This window comes from Bos grunniens, chromosome 17, assembly GCF_055505025.1.
Source record: "Bos grunniens cultivar Pamir isolate PY7600 chromosome 17, Bosgru_T2T1.0, whole genome shotgun sequence".
Taxonomy (NCBI): Eukaryota; Metazoa; Chordata; class Mammalia; order Artiodactyla; family Bovidae; genus Bos; species Bos grunniens.
Genome location: NC_141181.1, coordinates 72,030,419 through 72,048,457, shown reverse-complemented (window position 1 = coordinate 72,048,457; position 18,039 = coordinate 72,030,419). Strand labels below are relative to the sequence as shown.

The 18,039-nt window shown below is 61.6% G+C and overlaps 2 protein-coding genes and 1 long non-coding RNA gene across 10 annotated transcripts in view; 2 read left to right on the top strand and 1 right to left on the bottom strand.

Annotated features, from left to right (window-relative positions):
* The window catches only part of RSPH14 (radial spoke head 14 homolog), a 48,826-nt gene extending 48,172 nt beyond the window's left edge, over positions 1-654 (bottom strand). For both annotated transcript variants that reach the window (XM_086349083.1, XM_086349085.1), the window contains exon 1: positions 624-654. The gene's annotated coding sequence lies outside the window, so the exon portion shown is untranslated. The remainder of the gene's footprint in view (positions 1-623) is intronic.
* On the top strand, positions 301-1,583 carry LOC147355875 (uncharacterized). The gene is made up of 2 exons (XR_015144844.1): positions 301-429; positions 1,462-1,583. It is a non-coding gene; the product is annotated as an uncharacterized LOC147355875 (long non-coding RNA).
* Positions 1,584-2,880: 1,297 nt separating this feature from the next.
* RAB36 (RAB36, member RAS oncogene family) lies at positions 2,881-18,039 on the top strand. Of its 7 annotated transcripts, XR_015144840.1 has the most exons (13): positions 2,881-4,137; positions 4,805-4,886; positions 8,728-8,819; positions 9,355-9,420; positions 9,824-9,925; positions 10,532-10,596; positions 11,974-12,029; positions 12,707-12,784; positions 13,010-13,100; positions 14,619-14,738; positions 14,934-16,374; positions 16,486-16,793; positions 17,522-18,039. XR_015144840.1 is itself a non-coding variant. In XM_086349079.1 (11 exons), the coding sequence occupies exons 1-11, from the start codon at positions 3,800-3,802 to the stop codon at positions 14,996-14,998; spliced, it is 1,155 nt and encodes a 384-aa protein (XP_086205205.1). In that variant the 5' UTR covers positions 2,881-3,799; the 3' UTR covers positions 14,999-18,039. The 7 variants fall into 7 exon arrangements, 2 of the variants coding, with proteins under 2 accessions (XP_086205205.1, XP_086205206.1); XR_015144839.1 differs by having other exon boundaries at positions 16,486-18,039; XR_015144843.1 differs by having other exon boundaries at positions 4,008-4,137; positions 4,262-4,886; positions 16,486-18,039.

Genomic DNA, 18,039 nt, shown 5'->3' with positions numbered 1-18,039 from the left:
AATGTCCTAATCCAGGTCTGGGACATTCGCCCATCAGGGACCCACAGTCGGATGCCTCCAGCACATCCACAGAGAACGGAATCAAGGTTAAAGTGTGACTTATTTTTTTATTACGCACACACTTGGAGCAACTGTAAGCAGTGTGGCTGAGTAGTTAAAAATGGGCTCCAGACCCAAGCCAATGGATGGCCCTTAACAAGCAGCTGGAAAGGGAGAGGCTAATATCCCACCCCCAGCCCCCCAGCCCCGCCCAGAGTTGGCATATTCGCTGAGAATGGAGCATAGCTCACCAGGGCGTAGATACTTTGGCTGCCATTGTTATTATGCGGATGGTGGTTGTGACTGCGTTGGCAGTGACAAGCCCCAGCCCTGTGCGAATCCACCCCACTAAGAGAGGTGGTGAACTGGACTCTCGATTCCTGGCAGCAGGTAATTAGGGAAGGAGGCGAGGAGGTGGGGATGGAAGAGGAGGTGGGACCCGGCTATTTGGGATCGAGGCTCCCCGGGCAGGAAACGCTGGGCGCCTGCCGCCCTCCAAGGGGCACGGGCCCTGTTGATCGGGCCTGGGTGAGTCTGGGGGAGCCCCTGTCCCCGGGACCCCCAGTCTGCGGCCGCCGGCTCACCTGCCTCAGCGTGTGAGTTTCTGTAGCACTCGCCCGTTGCCAGGCAACCCGGTTGCCAGGCGACCCTGGGCGGCGTCCGCTGGGCAGCTTTCCAGGCACCGGCCGCCCACCGCGCAGGCGCGAACAGCCCCAGGCCAGGGCTGGCTGTAAAGTGGGGTTGGTGCTGTTTTCCGGGTTACTGTTGGGAGAACAAAGGCGGGCTCAGCTTTGTTCGTAATGCAGAAGGGAAGGCAAGTGACTGTGTGCGCCTTTTTCTGTACTGGGCACTTGGCACGCCTTTAATTCTCAGCATAAGCCCGGGAGGTGATGCATTCTCTTATTTTACGGACAAGCATCATAGAGGTTCTGCAGCTTTCCCGGAATCACAAAGGCCTGATCCCGGGACTGCTTAGCCCTAGCATCGGCTCCTTCCTCGGCAAGCTGACTGGCTCGTGAGGACGCAGGTCGGACCCTGCAGTGGGCTCAACGCACTGCTGGCAGGAACAGTTATTCTTGAAAGCAAGCCAGACTGAGCCGTCACCTCCACCAAACCCTCCCAGGGCTCCCCGCTGGTCTCAGGACAGAGTCCGGACTCCTGGCCTGCCACTGGAGGCCCTGGGTGATGGCTTCCTCCAGCCATGCTGGGCTCTTACTCCCCCAGATGCTAACTCTTTGCTGCAGCTGGGCTGCTTGCGACACTAGCCACCTCTCGGTCCTTCGGGACACAGCTTGGCGTACTCTTCCTCCGGGAAGCCCCAGCGTCTCCCCAGCTCCAAATTAGCAAGTGATGCTAGGACTCAGTTGCCCCAGTGCCCGCGTCCCTCTTCTGATTGTCTGCTTGCGTCTGTTTCCCCGGCAGATTTCCCTGAGGCTGGAGCCCACGTCGGGCCTGGTTCCATCCCCCTGCTCCACAGCACAGCCCCCACCCCACCCCCAGCCCCGCCAGTTCCAGGAATATACCGGGAGGTTTCAGTAAGTGTAGAAGAAGTGCATGGTTCATGGGTTTGAGTCAAGTTTTGTAATCAAAGTACTTCCACCATCTCATGTGATCCTCACAAAAGCCCCTTGAAGTATATAGTCCATTTTACAGTGGGGTAAACTGAGGCACTAAGCAACTCAGGGAAGTTCACCCCAAGGCCTGGGCCCTTCGCAGGGAAACCCACTAATCAAGGCACCAAGCAACAGCCTCCAGCACATTTCGCTCTGACACGAAGGTAATTGGCCTCCATCTCTGTGCCGTGGACCCGGTATTGTGCCACGGAGATCATCCCTACTGCTGTCTTTCAAAGGACCGAGTCGTGAAGGTCTCTCTAACCCAGAGCATCGGAGCTTTTTTATGAAGGTGGTGTGGAGAGCCCTGGGCTGGGAGTTGGGAGATCTGGGTTCCAGGTCTAGTTCTGACTCCCTAGGCAAATCCTTGGAACATGTGAGCCTTCATTTCCCTGTGAAATCAGGGAGCTGAATCAAGTAGGTTCTCAAAGCTGGGAACTCCACATCTCTCAGGGCTCCGTTACAGACTCTTTTTGTAAAATTGTCCTTCCATTTTCTGTTTTCCAATCTCCTTTTTCTTATCTTTGAAAGCATACACAGCATTCTATGTAGCATGTATGTTCACCTATGAGACCAAAAGTATAACAGGTGCCTGTGAATTTACTGTGAGAACATCGTCAGTGCCCTCGTCCCCTCCTTTGTGCTTCTCTCCAAAGCTACCGTCTCGTTTCTGTGATTAGCATCTCACACACGCCTCTGCAGGCCATCGCGCCAGGCATCGAGCCGCACCTGCCTCTCTCTGCAAACAGAAACTAGCTCACAGAAGCTCCGTGACTCAGGTCAGCCTTTACACAGCCATTAATTATGGAAATTAATTTTGTAGCATGAGCTCTGGAAGGCAGCCTATGATATTCAGGCATCATTAGATTCAGAGCTGTGCAGATGAAGGTCAGGAAATGGGAGGCGTGTCCACCCCCTTGTGACTGCAGGGCAGTCGGCTGCAGCGCTACAGCGAGAGTCCTGTCTTAGCCACGATTACATCGAGGAGGAGGTGTCTGGGAAAGGCGGCTGACCCCGAAGGGCCCAGATGGAGGCTGTTACTGTATTCTCTGAGTTCCAAATGTTTCTTTTCATTTATTTCCCAAATAGATGGTATATGCACGCAGAGTAAAATCCCGAAAGTATGAGAGTATGTCTCCTTCCCTCCTTGGCCCCCAGCCAATGGATTGTCCTCATCTGTACGACCCACTGGAGTCTTTCCAGCGATGCACTACACTGATACAAGTAAATACAATTTATTTGCCTTTTAAGGTAATGGCAGCATACTTCAAACAGTGTTCTCCACCTTCCTTTTTTAAGTGCAATATTCCTTCACTCATGTAACACTCACTCCATGCTGCTTCTGTGCAGGCATTTTGCCGATGCAGTCAATTGAGGGGCTGAACCCCTGCTCTCACTGCGCTCAGTGGAGGGACACAGACAGTCCGCACGAACAGGAAGTTATATAATCTCTTAGAAAATAGGAAGTGCCTGGGAGAAATAGAGCAGAAGAAGGGGCTGGAAGGATGCAGCTTTTGTAAATAGGATGTCTCATCTAGAGGTGACATCTGAGCAACGTGGCTGTCTGGGGCAGGGCATTCCAGGCCGAGGAGACAGGCAGAGCAAGCATCCCCGGTGCTTGGCGTGTTGAACAGCAAGGACGCCAATGGAGCCTGTGAGGGGTGGGGTGGGGGGGCGGGAAGCAGTAGGGGGCGAGCTAAGAGAAGAAACGGGGCAAATCACGTGGGGCCTCTTGGGCTACTGGAAAGACTTTATTACTCTGAGGACGATGAGAAGGCGCTGGAGGGTTTGCAGCCGAGGACTGACATAATCTGATCTGTGTCTTAACGAGGGGTCCCTGGGGACTGCTGAACTAGGAAGAGGGTAGGAGCAAGGATGGAAGGTGGGGAGGCCAGTTAAGGGGAGAGAAGACGATGATGGTTGGGACCACCGCGAGCTCAATGAAAGTGAGACGGAGAGAGAAGATACTGGTCAATTTTTCAGGGTAGAACCTACAGGATTTACTGATAGATCAGACATGGGATGTGACTGGAAGGAGTCAAGGGATCTCATACCAGATATAAAGCAAAACACGAAATATTTAGATAACCATAAACAATTCATATTTGACATACTATGAAAATAAACACTTAATCCTCTCCCCTACCATGGTGACGTCAGGAAGTCAGGTGCGCAAGTCTCTCCACGGTCAGCCCCGCCCAGGCCCCACCCCTGGCTGTCCTGACCACGCCCATCAGCTCCCCCGCCCTCGTTGCCATGGTGATTGCCGCTTTGGGTCGGCGTCCCGGAGTCTCCCGCGAGGCTCTGGTTGCTATGGTGATGGCCGCGCAGGGCGCCGGCGGGACTCTTTCGGCCGTGAGCCCCGCCCCCAGCGTACAGGATTCGTCGGAAGCAGGCGGGTCCCGCGGGGTGCTCGTTGCCATGGTGATCGCGGCCTCGACCCTCCGGGACTAGGCAGCGCCAGGAACTGTGTCAGCGGCCGCAGGTCAGTCAGACTCCCCTTGGGTGTCACCCTCGCCAGCCCGCGTGATACCCTCCCATCTCACGATCTGAACGCGGCCAGGGCCCCCGGGCCTCCCCATTTCCTGACCGCCCACCCCGGCCCCCAGGTGCTGGTCCGGAGAGGGAAGATCCGATGCGGAGGACCACAGGCCTCGATCGAGGGCACTCAGTGGGGAGGGCGCTGACTGGGAGGAGGAGACCCGGGCCTGTGGATATCGGCGGGAGGGGCCCAGCGCCGGGTGGGGTGCTTCTGGGAAAGGGTTGTGGGCTGCACCCTAAGGGCCGGCGCACCCAGAGCCTTCATCCCTTGAGGCCAGGAGCAGGGTCCCCCTCGCTACTCCACTTCCTCTGCCAGGACTCTGGGTCCCTGCTGTGCCACAGTCACTCAGAGCCCAGCGCTGAGCTCAGGGAGGGGCCACTCCTGGCAGGACACCCGGCAGGAGACCCCGCTCTCCAGCTCTCCCAGGCCGGGCCGCAGGCCTGCACCCGCAGCCCTGCACACACTGCCTGCAGACGGGGGAGATGGCCCCTGACATTCCCCACGGAGAAGGAGGCTTGGACTGTTTTCAGAGCAAAAGCCATGTTCAGCGTCAACTCTGGGGAATCCCCAGGGACTCCCTAACCCTCTTTTTCCCCTGTTGGGGGCACAGGATTCCTGGAAGGATGAGGTCCTCCCTGACACCTTTGGGGCCCTCTGTGAGCCGGGACCGCGTCATCAGCAGCTTCCCTAAGGTAGGGAGGCCTTAGGCCAACCCTTGATGTGTGCACTGCTCCAGGGACAGCATGCCCACATCCAGCCTTCCCCACCTCGCTCACCACCGGAAACAAGGCAGGTGAATCGGGAGGCCAGTCCCTCGCAGAGAGACCCCAGGGACTCAGCAGACTTGTTGAGAAGCTTGGCATTGACTTGCCCAGGGTGGGCTGGCAGGCAAAAGGTGACACTGGAAGGCAGTGTGACGTGGAGGTTAAGGGCACAGACTTTGTAGTCAGACGGCAGTGTGAGTCCTGCGTGCCATTAAGCTGTGTGACCCTGGACAAGGTACTCGACCTCTCAGAGCTGCTGGCCCACAAGGATAGCTCTGCTCACGCTGGACGCCTGGTTCATGGTGAGCGGGAGCTCCCTTGCCCAGGTGGTGGTTGCTGCTTTTCTCATTACAATTATTACATTATCAGGGCTTCCCTGGTGATCCAGTAGTTAAGAATCCACCTTCCAATGCAGGGGTACATGGGTTTGATCCCTGGCCCGGGAACTAAGATCCCATATGCCTTGGGGCAACTAAGCCCCTTGTGAAGCCACAATGATCCTGCCTGCACCTAAGACCCAACCCAGCCAAAAATCAATCAATATTGTAAAATTATTATTACATTATCAAACAGTACCTCCAGTTTCCTGGGACCAAATCGAAGGTTCTCACCCCTTACCCTTCTGTCCTTACTAAAAACTCACAGCTGTCTTAAAATCCATCCTTAATCACAGCAGGGGACACAAATCCATACTACCTGAAGTGGGTGGGAGGACCAGTGTCTCCCAGCCCTGCAGAAGCTCCACCTACCCTCTGCTCGCCGCCGCTCAGGGCCAGGTTCTGCAGCAATTTGTAACACAGAAGGTCAGACACAACACGATGTCCTTGAGAGGGGACCACTTAGACAGCAGATGCTGCTTCCCGACACAGGCGCAGGAGAAACGAGCACCTCTCGGGCTGATGCGTGATGATGAGGGCCAAAGTAAGTGCTTGAGCGCCAGATGTGAGAAAAGGTGCAGAAAAGAAACACTTCCACACGCGTGTTTGCTTCTACATGCAGAGTATCTGGAAGCACGCTTGAGACCCTGCCATCTGTGGTCGCTGCCCTGTGTGCGGGAGGAAGCCTCCCTTTTAAAGTCTTGAAATCTGTGCTCAGGCCAGGGGGCGAAGGAGGGTAGACTGTGGGTGTTTGGAGTCTGCAGTGATTCTTCCTCCCTGTCTTCTGCTTCCTCCCTTCTGAGTTCTGTCTCCAGCTCGCACAGAGAAAGCCTCGGTGCCTCTGACTGGTGGATGGTCCCCGAAAGACTTTCCATCTCATCAGAGGCCCAGCAACTGCTTCCCTTGTCAGTGGTGACCGGGGATGAAGGGGTTGAAGAGCTGAAGGAAGGGAGGGGTGACTGGCACAGGTCTCATGGGACGAAGGACCTCAATTACAGAGCATGACAGCAAGGCTCAGAGAGGTAGGGAGGGCTGCCTGCGGGAGGTCACACAGCTGTGCGTGGGGGAGCCCAGACTTGAACCGACCATGGTTGACTCCGAGCTCTGACTGTCCCCCGCCCTGGGAGGCAGCCTGGGTCACCCCTGCTCCCACAGAAGGTGAGATTCTCTGCCATCTGCTTGTGGCCAGGTTTATCCTGCACCCTGGGGGCCGCAGCACTTCAGGCCTGAGCAGTTTGCAGTCAGGCGGGCAGGTCCTTCCTTCATCCCACATGTCCGGTCTCCATGTGCAGCCCACCAGCCTCCTTTAGCACACTTCTCTAATCTGTATCCCAAGTGGTGCAGTGTGTGCTCAGTCGCTCAGTCATGTCTAACTTTATGAGGCCCCATGGACTGTAGCCTGCCAGGCTCCTCCATCCATGTACTTTTCCAGGCAAGAATACTGGAGTGGGTTGCCATTTCCTATTCCAGGGGATCTTTCCGACCCAGGGATCAAACCTGCATCGCCTGCCTTGACAGGTGTATTTTTTAGCACTGAGCCATCTAGGAAGCCCATATTATGCATCAACCTACTATATATCAACGTGATATAGAATTAATATTGCCTATCAGAAAGTTTTACCACTGTTTTAAAAAAGAAACACATGAAAGTGATTTTTAAGCTGTACGTTTTCTTGAAAAGAAGAAATTCCTAGCTTTTACTCAGGACAACAGAAACAGTACATTTGAAAGTTTTTCTCTTAGGAAGAATCTGGGATCCACTGCATCGTTCTTATTTTGTTCTTTTCCCCTCTTCTTTCTGTCCCCAACATTTCTGCCATTTTCCTCTTCTTGGCCCGCACCAGGCTGTGTCCTTCCATTGGCTTATTACCGTCACCAGTTGAACTACACTTTTTGTGTCGGGTTTTGGCTGCCTTCCTTCCTGCCGCACTGCACGGCCAGATTCCTGATGCTTTTGGACTAGTGGTGGGCTCCGTCTCCTGACCGCCGTGTCTCGGTCGCGCCGCATCCCTCACCCCGCTCCTCCCGCGACTTGATGCCGACAGGGAGAGAAGCGGACAGAAAAGCAGCCAGCCTTCCCGAAAAGAGGGCCCACCCACGGCCGCGTGACCGTGGCCCTGGGCTGAGCGCCTGCCTGAGCTGCCCGTTTGCCCCTGCAGCCCGCAGACCAAGAGGCGCGGTGAGAGTGCCCCCACCTCACAGCTGGGGACATGGGCGCCATGAGGCCCCGCATTCGCCCTCTGCAAAGCTGCTTCACTCTCCTCGCTGCCCTGGTGCAGTCACACGGGGCCGAAAGGGCAGGTGGGCCAGGGCAGAGAGCCGCCGGGCACAGGCCAAGAAGGTGGCTGGGGACACGGCAGAGCGCAGCTGCGGAACGCGGCGAGGCTCCGCCCATGCCCCGGCCACGCCCCACGTAGCCTCGGCCAATCGGACCGCAAAGCGCAGCCGCCGTCTGCAGCGAGGCTCCTCCCATGCCCCGGCCACGCCCCACGCTTAACCTCGGCCAATCTGACCGCAAACCCTAATAGTCACGTTGCGTTTGTTTGGGCTTCCCGAGTGGCTTAGCGGGTAGGCAATCTGCAATGCGGGAAACCGGCTTCGATCCCTGGATCAGGAAGATCTCCTGGAGGAAAGGAATGGCTATTCTTGCCTGGAGAATTCCACGGACAGAGGAGCCTGGGGGACTACAGTCCATGGGGTCGCAAAGGGTCGGAGACGACTGAGCGACTTTCACTTTGTTTGTTGAATATGATTATTTTTTTTCAGCCTATAGAACAAACTTGCATTCCCCGAGTGTCAGGGCGTCTTTGCTGAGCACCCAGCATGCATATGCCAGGCCGGCTCTGCGCTGGCGGTTTTACAAACACGACCTCATTCACGCCCCCAAGTCTCGAAGGGTTTCCAGATGCAGAAACTGAAGTTCAGAGACGTGAGGCAACTGCCCAGGGTCACACAGCACCTGAGGGTCCGTGCTCTCGGGCCACTATGCGGTCCTGCCTTGCGAAAAATGTGGACGAAGCAAGTGCTTTCTAGGACATTTTCCATGCACTAATATACATATTTTTAAAAAACGAAAGCAGCATCAGAGATTCGTAGTAGAAAGCATAGGAGGGTCTTGGTGCTAAAAGTGTCCTTACAGCCCACCCCTCCTCTCACCAGAGGGGACAGAGGTGTGGCGCACCCACAGCAAGGGCCCAGCTTCCCTCCCCCAACAAGACCCAGCTCTCTGGGTCCCCGCCTGGGCTTCCTGGCACGTTAGAGCCTTGGAGCCTGTGAGGTGCTGACAAGGAGGGAGGCTTGGAAGGGGAGGGAGGGGACCCTGGGAAGTAAGCCACCAGCTCCTGCCCGGGAGCTCCGCAGGGGGACACGCCCGCCTGTCTGTCTTTCTGCAGTGGTACACACCCGCCGCCTGCCTGCAGCTCCGGGAGCACTTCCACGGGCAGGTCAGCACTGCCTGCCAGCGCGGGAACACGGGGACTGTGGGGTGAGCGCTGTCTCCGCGGGGGAGGGTGGGGAGAGCCCAGCGCACGCCTGAGTGTATGGAGGCAGATGCGCGCCTCGGACAGCAGACCGCGAGGGTGCCACCCCGGCCGGCCCGGGGACCATTGGGCCAGTCATCCCGCCTCACCTGCCGCAGGAACATCTCTGCCCTTGGGGAGGCCGGTGCCTGAGGTCTGAGTGCGGCTGCTCCCTCGGGCTTCAGCCTTAGTGTCGGGCCCCGGGGCCGCCTCTGAGTCCCCACCACGCCTGCCCCTCAGCCCAAGACTCTGCTTCCCGTGGTGCACATTTCTGATTCTCACCACAGGGACGAGGGCCTGGTGGGGTCAGGGGTACGATGGCCCCAGAACAAAGGCAGGCCCTCTGCCCCTCCCCTGGGCCAGCGACGGGGTCACACACCACAGAGCGTCTCACAGGTGGCCTGTCCCCGTCACGAGTGGGGACCACAGGGGAGGAGGGGCCTGTGTGCGTGAGGATGCCCTCGTGACCACGCCTGCAAGACCACGCCTTGCCCCTCTCAGGCTCAGACTCTCCAAGGTGGTGGTGGTCGGCGATCTCTACGTGGGCAAGACCAGCCTCATCCACAGGTGGGCGGCCGGCCGCCCCTCCCAGCAGCGCTGTCAGGCCCGCCCGGGAGGCCCAGTCCCAGGTCACAGCGGAGACCATGTGGCCACTGGGAGGGGATGCAGGAAATCAGGGAGGTGGCAGGCGTGCAGAGAGTGTGGCCTCCCGGGAGCCTGGCGATGGTCAGGTGGTCCCCACCGCCCCCCTGCTGGTGGGCACGGGGCCTCTCCCTGCCCTGACCCCCACTTGTGGCCTCTGGCTGCGGCGGCCTCTGCCCATGGAGCTCTCGCTGGAGGCTCCGTCCGCCTGTGGCCTGTCCCCATGGCCCGGTTCCGTGGCCACTGCCACGTGGCCTCCCCACGCGGGCGGACTTCCCGTGGCCTGCAGCCCCACACGTGGCCTCTGACAGCTTCCCGGGTCCCACAGGTTCTGCAAGAATGTCTTCGACCATGACTACAAGGCCACCATCGGGGTGGACTTCGAGATTGAGCGGTTTGAGGTCGCTGGGACCCCCTTCAGTCTCCAGATGTAAGTTGCTGGCGGCCGCCTGAGCGTCTCCCGATGGTCATGGACGGGCTTTGTGGAGACCCCGGGGAAGGTCCCAGCAAGGGAGCAGGGGGCCTTGGCCAGCTGTGTGAGGCTGGGCTCCCCGTTTCTGCAGACCCAGGCCCCAGGCACACCCACACCCCCTACCCCATGCGCCTCGTGTCCCTCTGATCCCATGCACCGGGTCTGGGCATGGCTTCCAGCAAGTCAGTTCAGGCCTCTGAGCCGCTGTTCGCACCTGGAAAACGGGGCCAAAACTAGTCTCTGCGTGCGAGGCTCGAGCAGAGGTCACGTGGCCCCCAGGCCTTCCTGGGGCTGGACATCCCCCTACTCCCGCCCTTGCTCACCTCCCCCTGCCTCTCTCCATCTGTCTGTCTGTCTGTCTTCTCCCTGCCCCACCGGGGGCACACCCTAGGAAGGGATCAGGAGCAGGTGGGGGCTGGCAGCAGGCACTTCCCGATGCCCATGCCGCTGGGAAGGGCTCTGGGTTTCCCACCAGGGGGTCCCACGAGCCTGCTGGCTGAGACCCCACGAGCATAGCTAAACCTGCCACCTCTTGGTCTCCTGTCTCTTTTGGCCACGGCACAGCTGGGACACAGCAGGGCAGGAGAAGTTCAAGTGCATCGCATCTGCCTACTACCGGGGTGCCCAGGGTGAGTGGCCGGCTGATGCCACCGGCGGGGCCTCAACCATGTGCAGCTGGGGGTCCCCCGTGAATTCCCCACAGGCTTACCCTGAGAAGCCGAGTCCTCCAAGAGACACGGAGAAAGCACGGGGCGCCCAGTCCTGGCCTTCCAGCCGGGCCTGGGTGGGCCTCACCCGCCACACACTCTAGGGGGCCCTGGGTGGCATGTGCTCCGCCACTGAAGGTCTCAGCCCGTTTCAGCTCAGAAAGATGCTCAGGGTGGGGAGTGTTTGGGCAGAGACCCCACAGAGAAGAGCGGGTCGGCTCAAAAGCAGGGGCCAGGGCTTGGCCGGAGGGGAGGAGAGGGGGTGCCCGTCACCCCCACGCACACCGTGGAGACCAGACTCCTTGCCCACTGCCTCCATGCTGAGGGCACCCCAGCACTGGGCAGGCCTCCTGGGTGGCAGACGGTGGCAGCATAGCCCCCTACCGAGACCAGGAAGACAAGGGAGAGGGGTTCCCGTGGGAGGTGGGGGCCCCGGGTCGCAGGCGTCCTGTCTAGACTCAGGCGATGAGGCACAGCCGCGTCCACTCTGCTGCTGTCAGAAGTCGCGTTTTCACGAAGGCTGGAGAAGAGCAAAACCAGGAAGCCGTGGCCTGGAGTAACAGCTCTGCCACGCCCACTGTGGCCTCTTCTCGGGGTGGGGGGCTGGTGTGCGCCCTCCCCCCAGGAATAAGCCCGTCAGGCAGCCGCCCGGCCTTGGTTACTACCATCACCAGCGTGCTCCTTCACGCTGGCCCCTAGCCGGGGTTGGGCAGGGGGCGGCCTGTGTCCTGCCCTTCTGGATTGATCTCCGTGTGCGGCCACCCAGGGCACGAGGGAGCAGGCAGGGCAGTGATGGAGGAGTCGAGGGCAGGGAGCTGCACTGCCAGGTCCCCCACGCCCCGAGCCTGCCTCTCCGCAACGGGCCCTGAAGCTGCTTGGTGCTCGTGGCCGCTGGGCCCCAGCCGCCAGTGTGGGAAGTCGGTCCCAGAGCTCTCCCACCGCTGCTCCAGCTTAATCCCCTCGGCCACCCTGAGGGCCCAAGGTGGCCGTGGTCGGTCCCCACCGGGTCACGGCTGGGGAGGCCGCTTGATCTCTCAGCGGTCCAGCCTCCCCCGTGCGCCCCACAGCCGTCAGAGGCAGAGAAACTTTGAGGCAGGGAGCTCACCTTGCCTCCCTGGACCCCACTGCGGCTGGGCTGCTGGGTGCGGATCAGAGGGGTGGGGACTGGGTCCCCATGTCACCGGTCCAGGGCTGCATGCCTGAGGGGCCCCTGGGACAGCTGTGTGGGAGCCCCCTTGTCTCGTTGTCTTTGCCTCCCTGTTGCTCACCAGCTTCCCCTGGCTTCCCCCGTGCCCGCAGTGATCATCACGGCTTTTGACCTCACTGACGTGCAAACCCTGGAGCACAGCAGGCAAGTCTGGGTTCAGTGGCCACCGTGGGCTCCCTGGGCTGGGAGGCTGCCTGGAGGACTCCCTGACCCTGGGCCACGAGCTGGAGCCCGACGGTGCGTGCAGGAGACCAGGCTGGCCGGTCAGCACCAGCTGCCCACGGGCCAGTGGCGGTGCGGCTGCCGTTCTATCCCTCGGCCAGTTCAGAGCGGCCTGCATTGACTTCAGGGCTCAGCTTGAAAGCCTTACTAGTTTTGGGGGGAAGGGCCTGGCGTCCTCACCACTCCTGGGCCCCAGGCGTGGGGACACCACTGGGCACCCGCTCTCTCGGGCAGAGATCTGGGCGAGAGCCGGGGGTCGTTGGCTGATGGGCCAGAGCCCCCCGCCCCTGACTTTGGTTTGGGGCATTCACAGCCGCGTCTGCAGCCCCGTGAGGGGAGCCGGGCTGGTCAGTCCCTTTGGTGGCAGCGTGGGATGGACCCAGGGTGCGGGACGCCTCGGGGCTCCCTGACTCCCTGACGCTCCTGCGTCCCCGCCCACTGGAGACGCCCGTGGGCAGCACGGTCCACATCCCCTCCTGGCACCCCCGGCCCACATCCCCTCCTGGCACCCCCGGCCCTGGGGGGCCCTGGGGGGCCCTGGGCTCCCTCGACCGCTGGGGGTGGGGTGGGTCCATCCCAGCCTGTCGCCCGCCTTCCAGGCAGTGGCTGGAGGACGCGCTGAGGGAGAACGAGCCAGGCGCCTGCTTCGTGTTCCTCGTGGGGACCAAGAAGGACCTGCTGGTGAGCGGAGCCAGGCGGGCCAGGCGGCCTCGGGGGACGCGGAGCAGAGGGTGACCCCCAGGGCCTAGGCAGGAGCTCTCGGGTCCCCGATCCCCGTCAAGTCAGGGAGGGACGCTGGAGTTCAGACCCGCCCAGGATCACCTCCAGGCGGGTGCCCAGGCTGGGTGTCCCCGCGGGGGGCCGGGGAGGACGAGGGTGCTGGGTCAGCAGGGCCGCTTCCCCCAGTCAGGGGCCGCGTGCGAGCAGGCGGAGGCGGAGGCTGTGCGCCTGGCCAACGAGATGCGCGCTGAGTACTGGTCCGTGTCGGCCAAGACCGGTGAGTGGGTGCGGGGCTGCCGCCGCGGCTGGCGATCGGGGGCGGGGGGCCGGCCCGTGGGTGGGAGGACTGAGACCCCTACTCCTGCGCGTGGGGGCAGGTCCCCGCGGTCCTGGCCGGAGTCTCAGGGAGGCAGGGGCAGCCGCAGCGTCGTCCCTCCCCCTACCCGAGGCGGGCGTAGCACGCACGGTCTCAACCAATCGCGGCTGAGCGTCCGCAGGCCAAGCTCTGCCCGCTGGACAGATGCGCACTGGAAGGTCCCTCCCTTCCCCAGCCGTCTTCAGAGAAGGCGGAGACAGCGGCCACGCCCCCGCCGGCTCTCACCCACACCCCTCCCAGTCTGCCCGGCCTCACTGGGTCCCCGGCCCCCGAGCTGACCGCACCCACGGGCACCGCTTACCGCAGCTCCCAACATCTCTGAGCCTCGGCATCCTCACCCGGGAAGTGGGGCGATGCCGTCAGTCTTTTATTTTTAATACAAAACACGCTTTTTATGATAAAAGACAGAGGATTCACTGAAGAAAAACGAGCAGACGCACAGAAGCAAAGAACAGACTTTGCAAACAGGTTGTTGGGATGGAATGAAATAACTCGCAGTGGCTGGCGCACCGCGGGCGCCCAGGCTGTGGGGACTCAGGAATACACCTCGGAGTCCTCACCCCAGGGGAGGGGCCGCTGCGGATGCCTGCCCGGGGTGCAGGTGGAAGCACCACCTCCTCTGGCCCAGCACAAAGTGGTCGCCGTGCCCAGTTCCCTCTGCCCCTTCCTGAGGGCACCCCCAAGTCTGTGAGAACCCACCCTCTTGTTGGAGTAACAGCCCATTCCCAGAGAGCTTCTTATGGACCAAGCAGGACCGCCTTGTGCGGTTGTATAGGTTGTTAACTGCACAAATGCAGTGTGTGTGTCGAGGGCTTCACCTGGCCCTGTGCCCGATGGGTGGCCTTGTCCTCCTGGAGGAGGAGGCACAAAAGGCTCCACGTGGGCGCCAGGGGCGCTAACCCTGGTGGCTGCCCGCTGCACAGATGCAAAAAGGTGACAAGAAAGCAGGCTCACTTGTGATCTCTGTGCAGCCCAGCACCTGGCCTGCGGGCGTTCAGCTGCGATTGATTGAAACAGTGCATGCTAAGTCGCTTCAGGCACGTCTGACTCTTTGTGACCCCATGGACTGCAGCCCACCAGGCTCCTCTGTCCATGGGATTCTCCAGACAAGAATACTGGAGTATGTTGTCTGCCCCTCCTCCAGGGGATCTTCCCGACCCAGGGACTGAACCCAGGACTCAAGTCTCTGCACTGGCAGGCAGGTTCTTTACTTCTAGCGCCACCTGGAAAACCCAACTGAAAGACTAGATGCCTGGAAACCAAGGCTCAGAGGTTGTCAGGAGTGGCCAGGGCTAATGGCCGGGCTGGGAGCCTGTCCCCTGCACAGGGAGGGGAGCGTCCTGCCTCCTGCCCCACCGGCTCCCCCCGCCCCCGACAGGATGCCTGCAGGCGGGGGTCACGACTGTCCCTTGCCCGCAGGAGAGAATGTGAAGGCGTTTTTCAGCCGCGTGGCCGCCCTGGCTTTCGAGCGCTCGGTACTGCAGGACTTGGAGCGGAGGAGCAGCAGCCTGCTGCAGGTCGGCGGCGGGGACGTCATCCGTAAGTGCAGGGCCCCCGGGCTGGGGAGGGACTCACGCCCAACATCTGCATCCACCACCCTCTGCTGGGACTCGACCGTCTGCCAGGCTTGTCTGGGCCCCTCTCCCATCCCGCTGACCTCCGGCTGCAGGCCCCCTGCCTGCCGGCCAGCTCAGGTGCCCAGTTGACGCCAGGTGACTTCTCCCCTTGCTGCAGGGATGGAGGGACGTCGACCCGAGACCCCGGACAGCAGGAGGCCCTCCGGCCCGAGTTGTTGTTAGCCAGGCCTGCGGCAGAGGCCTCCCCACCCTCCACGAGGCATGCCGGTGGTGCCTCCGTGACATGGAGGGGGACGCGGAGCACCCACTGTGCTGAGCTCCAGGGCCCCCCGCCTCCTCTTCTCCGTAGCGGGGCGGGAGCCAGAGGAGGCCCCCACTGCCACCCAGGGCCCCATGCTGGAAGGCCAGTCGCACCTACAGAGTTGCCCATCAGCCCAGCCACAGAGGCTCGTGACTGCAGGCATGGCACCTGTCTCCCGGGTCCCAGACCCCGGGCACAGTCAGGGCTCCCCAGGCCCCTCCCCAGCCTTCCTGGGTTGGCCTTGGAGTCCCCCTCATCTCAGGGGCCCAGGCAAGTGGGACTCGCCGACGTCAGCAGAAGCCCAAGGAAAGCCGGGTTTCTCTCCCAGCCCTGACTCTTCTATGAGCAGGGCTGGGCCTCACCGTCCACCGTCCCTCCACCACGGACTTGTGTGTCCCCTCTCTGGCCACCGAGGGGCCACCTCTGGCTCCATCGTGACCCGTGACATCCTGCCCCCTGGGTCGGGCTGAGGATGGGCAGAACAGGCCACGGACACCCCCACCCACCCCTGGGGATGAGAAGGTGCCGCGTGCAGGTCTCCGGGAACCCCCGTGATGGCCCACGTGTCTGCAGCACATCGGAGGTGCTCCAGCACCTGCAGGCAGGCTCCCCGGCTCCATGGCCCTCCTGACCCCTGGAACAGGCGGGTGCCCCGGCCTCCCCACCCCAGCTCCCGCCCAGAGTGCTTGGCCCAGTCCAGGCTGCCGTGGGGCTCCTCCATGGGGCCTCCTGAGCCCCCACCCCACGGCCACGGGCGGGCGCATGTCTAGCCTCCGTCCCTGGGGACCGCGAGCGTTTCTCGGGAAGCCGGTGGGCAGCGGCCGGGGGATGCCACGTCTTCTGTTTGGCCCGCCTTCCCCATGTCTTCAGCTCTCCTTTTCGTAGATGGAGGGTACTCCTTTGAATAAAGCACTCCTGCACGGGAGGGAGGCGCCCCCCATGGGCCGACATAAACAGCGCAGGCCTCCTGCTCCTTGTTTGCTGTGAAACCAGCATGACCTCTCCCTGGCCCACCAGGCGGCCTTCTTCCTCCCAGGCTGGGCGAGCCTGCGTGTCCCTTCAGGGCTGCAGATTTGACTTCCTGCAGATGGGCCAGAGTCTGTTCAGGCCGCCCGGACCTGGGACAGTCGGCTTTTTACTTCTTTTCACTGAGATGACGGTCCTCACAGCGGCAGTTTTCCGCACTCGGGATTCCCTGCAGAGATCTAGCTGGGCCTCCGGTGGGCTGGCCCACCAGACCCAGCCTCGGCTGCGCCAGGCCCGGGTTTGGGGCACACGAGAGACAGCGTCGGGACGGGTGAGTCTGCTCAGGTGGGCTGGCACCCTCCCGGCTCCCTGCCCCGCTCTGGGGACTGTGTCCGGCTGTCACTGGCCCCTGAGCCAGGACCATTGTCTCGTGTGCACCCAGCCCTGTAAGCTGCCCTGTGGGAAACTCCCCTCCTGTGGCCCCCCGTGTGTGTCCGGCTGTTACGGCGTCTCTCCTGAAGCGGCCGTGGTCCCACTGATCCCACAAGTCCACAGAGACAGTGATGTGTCTGGGGGCCGACGCAGGGCCGTGTGCAAGCACTTCCGAGGCGTCTGGAGGAAACGGGGGCCTCGGACGCATCCAGAGCCCCCTTCAGCCTGGCGACGGGACACAGGCCTCTCCCGAGGGGCCACAGGCTCCTGAGGGCCTTGGGTGCGTGAGCCGGACGCCTGAGGTCGCCTGAGATGGAGGTAAGGGGACGTGGCGATGGGCGGGGGGCCCGCTCTGCTCACAGTCATGCAGATAGAAATCTGAGCGGGCCCAGTGGGGAGCGGGGACGGGCCTTCCTGGCCTGTGAGCAGCTGAGGGTGCTCGGGACCCAGGAGGCCTGGGGCAGAGACAAGAGCGGGTATGGAGCACGGGAGCTTTCAGAAGCAGCCACGGCTCAGAGAGGACCCTCGTCCTCTGAGCCTTCCGTTTTCCTGGAGACGGGGCAGAGGACCTGGGGGCCCCAAGATGACACGACACCTGCCCAGCAGCCCCGGGCTCCCCTGCCATCTGCTGCGGCCTCCCTCCCACTGCCCGTGTGTCAAGCCGATGGGGAGTAGCATGGGGTCCCGTGGCCTCCTTCCAGGCCTCCATCCCTCATCCAGACACACCCCCACCCTGGCATTCTGGGCCCCTGGCCACCTGTCTGAGCCTGCACCCCCAGGAGGAAGCAGGGCGGGGGCTCCTGTCCACAGGCTGCTCTTCACAGGCCCTTCCCGCCGCCCCCTGGTCCCCAACGGAAGGGTGGCATCCCCCCACCCCTGCCTGAGGTTGCCCTGAGTCTCTGACCACAGGAAGCCACAGCCCGCACCGTGTCGCTGGCCAGGCCTTCAGGACCCAGCCCATCTTGTCCAGGCCCCTGCGCTCTCTGTGAGGCTGAAAACGCAGCTGAGGCACTCACAGGGATCTGTACCCCCACCCTCCACTGTAGGGCCTCATCAATAATTGATTCTGCAGAAGGCGGGGGAATCCAGCCAAGAGAGGAGAAAAGGTCCACGGCTCGCTCACTCGGAGCCCGGGGCCAGCGAAGCCCTGCAGAGGCCCTGCTCCCCACTGTGGGCTGGGGCTGGGGGCCTGCAGCAGGCGCCCCGCCAGGCGCCCTCCGGCACAGCGCCACGGGCAGGGCTACAGCACAGCTGTATCGATCACCCCCGTTTTCCAGTTTTGCCTGCAGCTCTCTGGGGTTGAAGGATGATGGATGACAGCTGGGGGGTCATGAGGCCACATCCCCACGTGAAGGGAGCCCTCCTCTGGCCCCCAAAGCTGGTGGGGATGAAGGCGCACACAGCAGAGAAGCAGCGAAACACAGTCCCCCTTCTTGCTGTGTGAGACCATCAGCAGTCACTCCCCACGCCTCCCATCCCCGTCCCCAGGCGACCACCAGCCAACTTTCTGTCCCCATAGGCTTGGTCTGTTCTGGACATTTCATGTAAACGGAGTCACACAATA

Coding starts and splice junctions, on each gene's coding strand:
- RAB36 (XM_086349079.1), top strand. CDS start 3,800: ATGGTGACGTCAGGAAGTCAGGTGCGCAAGTCTCTCCACGGTCAGCCC. Junction 8,820..9,354: donor GGGAACACGGGGACTGTGGG/GTGAGCGCTGTC, acceptor TGCCCCTCTCAG/GCTCAGACTCTCCAAGGTGG. Junction 12,785..13,009: donor GGACCAAGAAGGACCTGCTG/GTGAGCGGAGCC, acceptor CGCTTCCCCCAG/TCAGGGGCCGCGTGCGAGCA.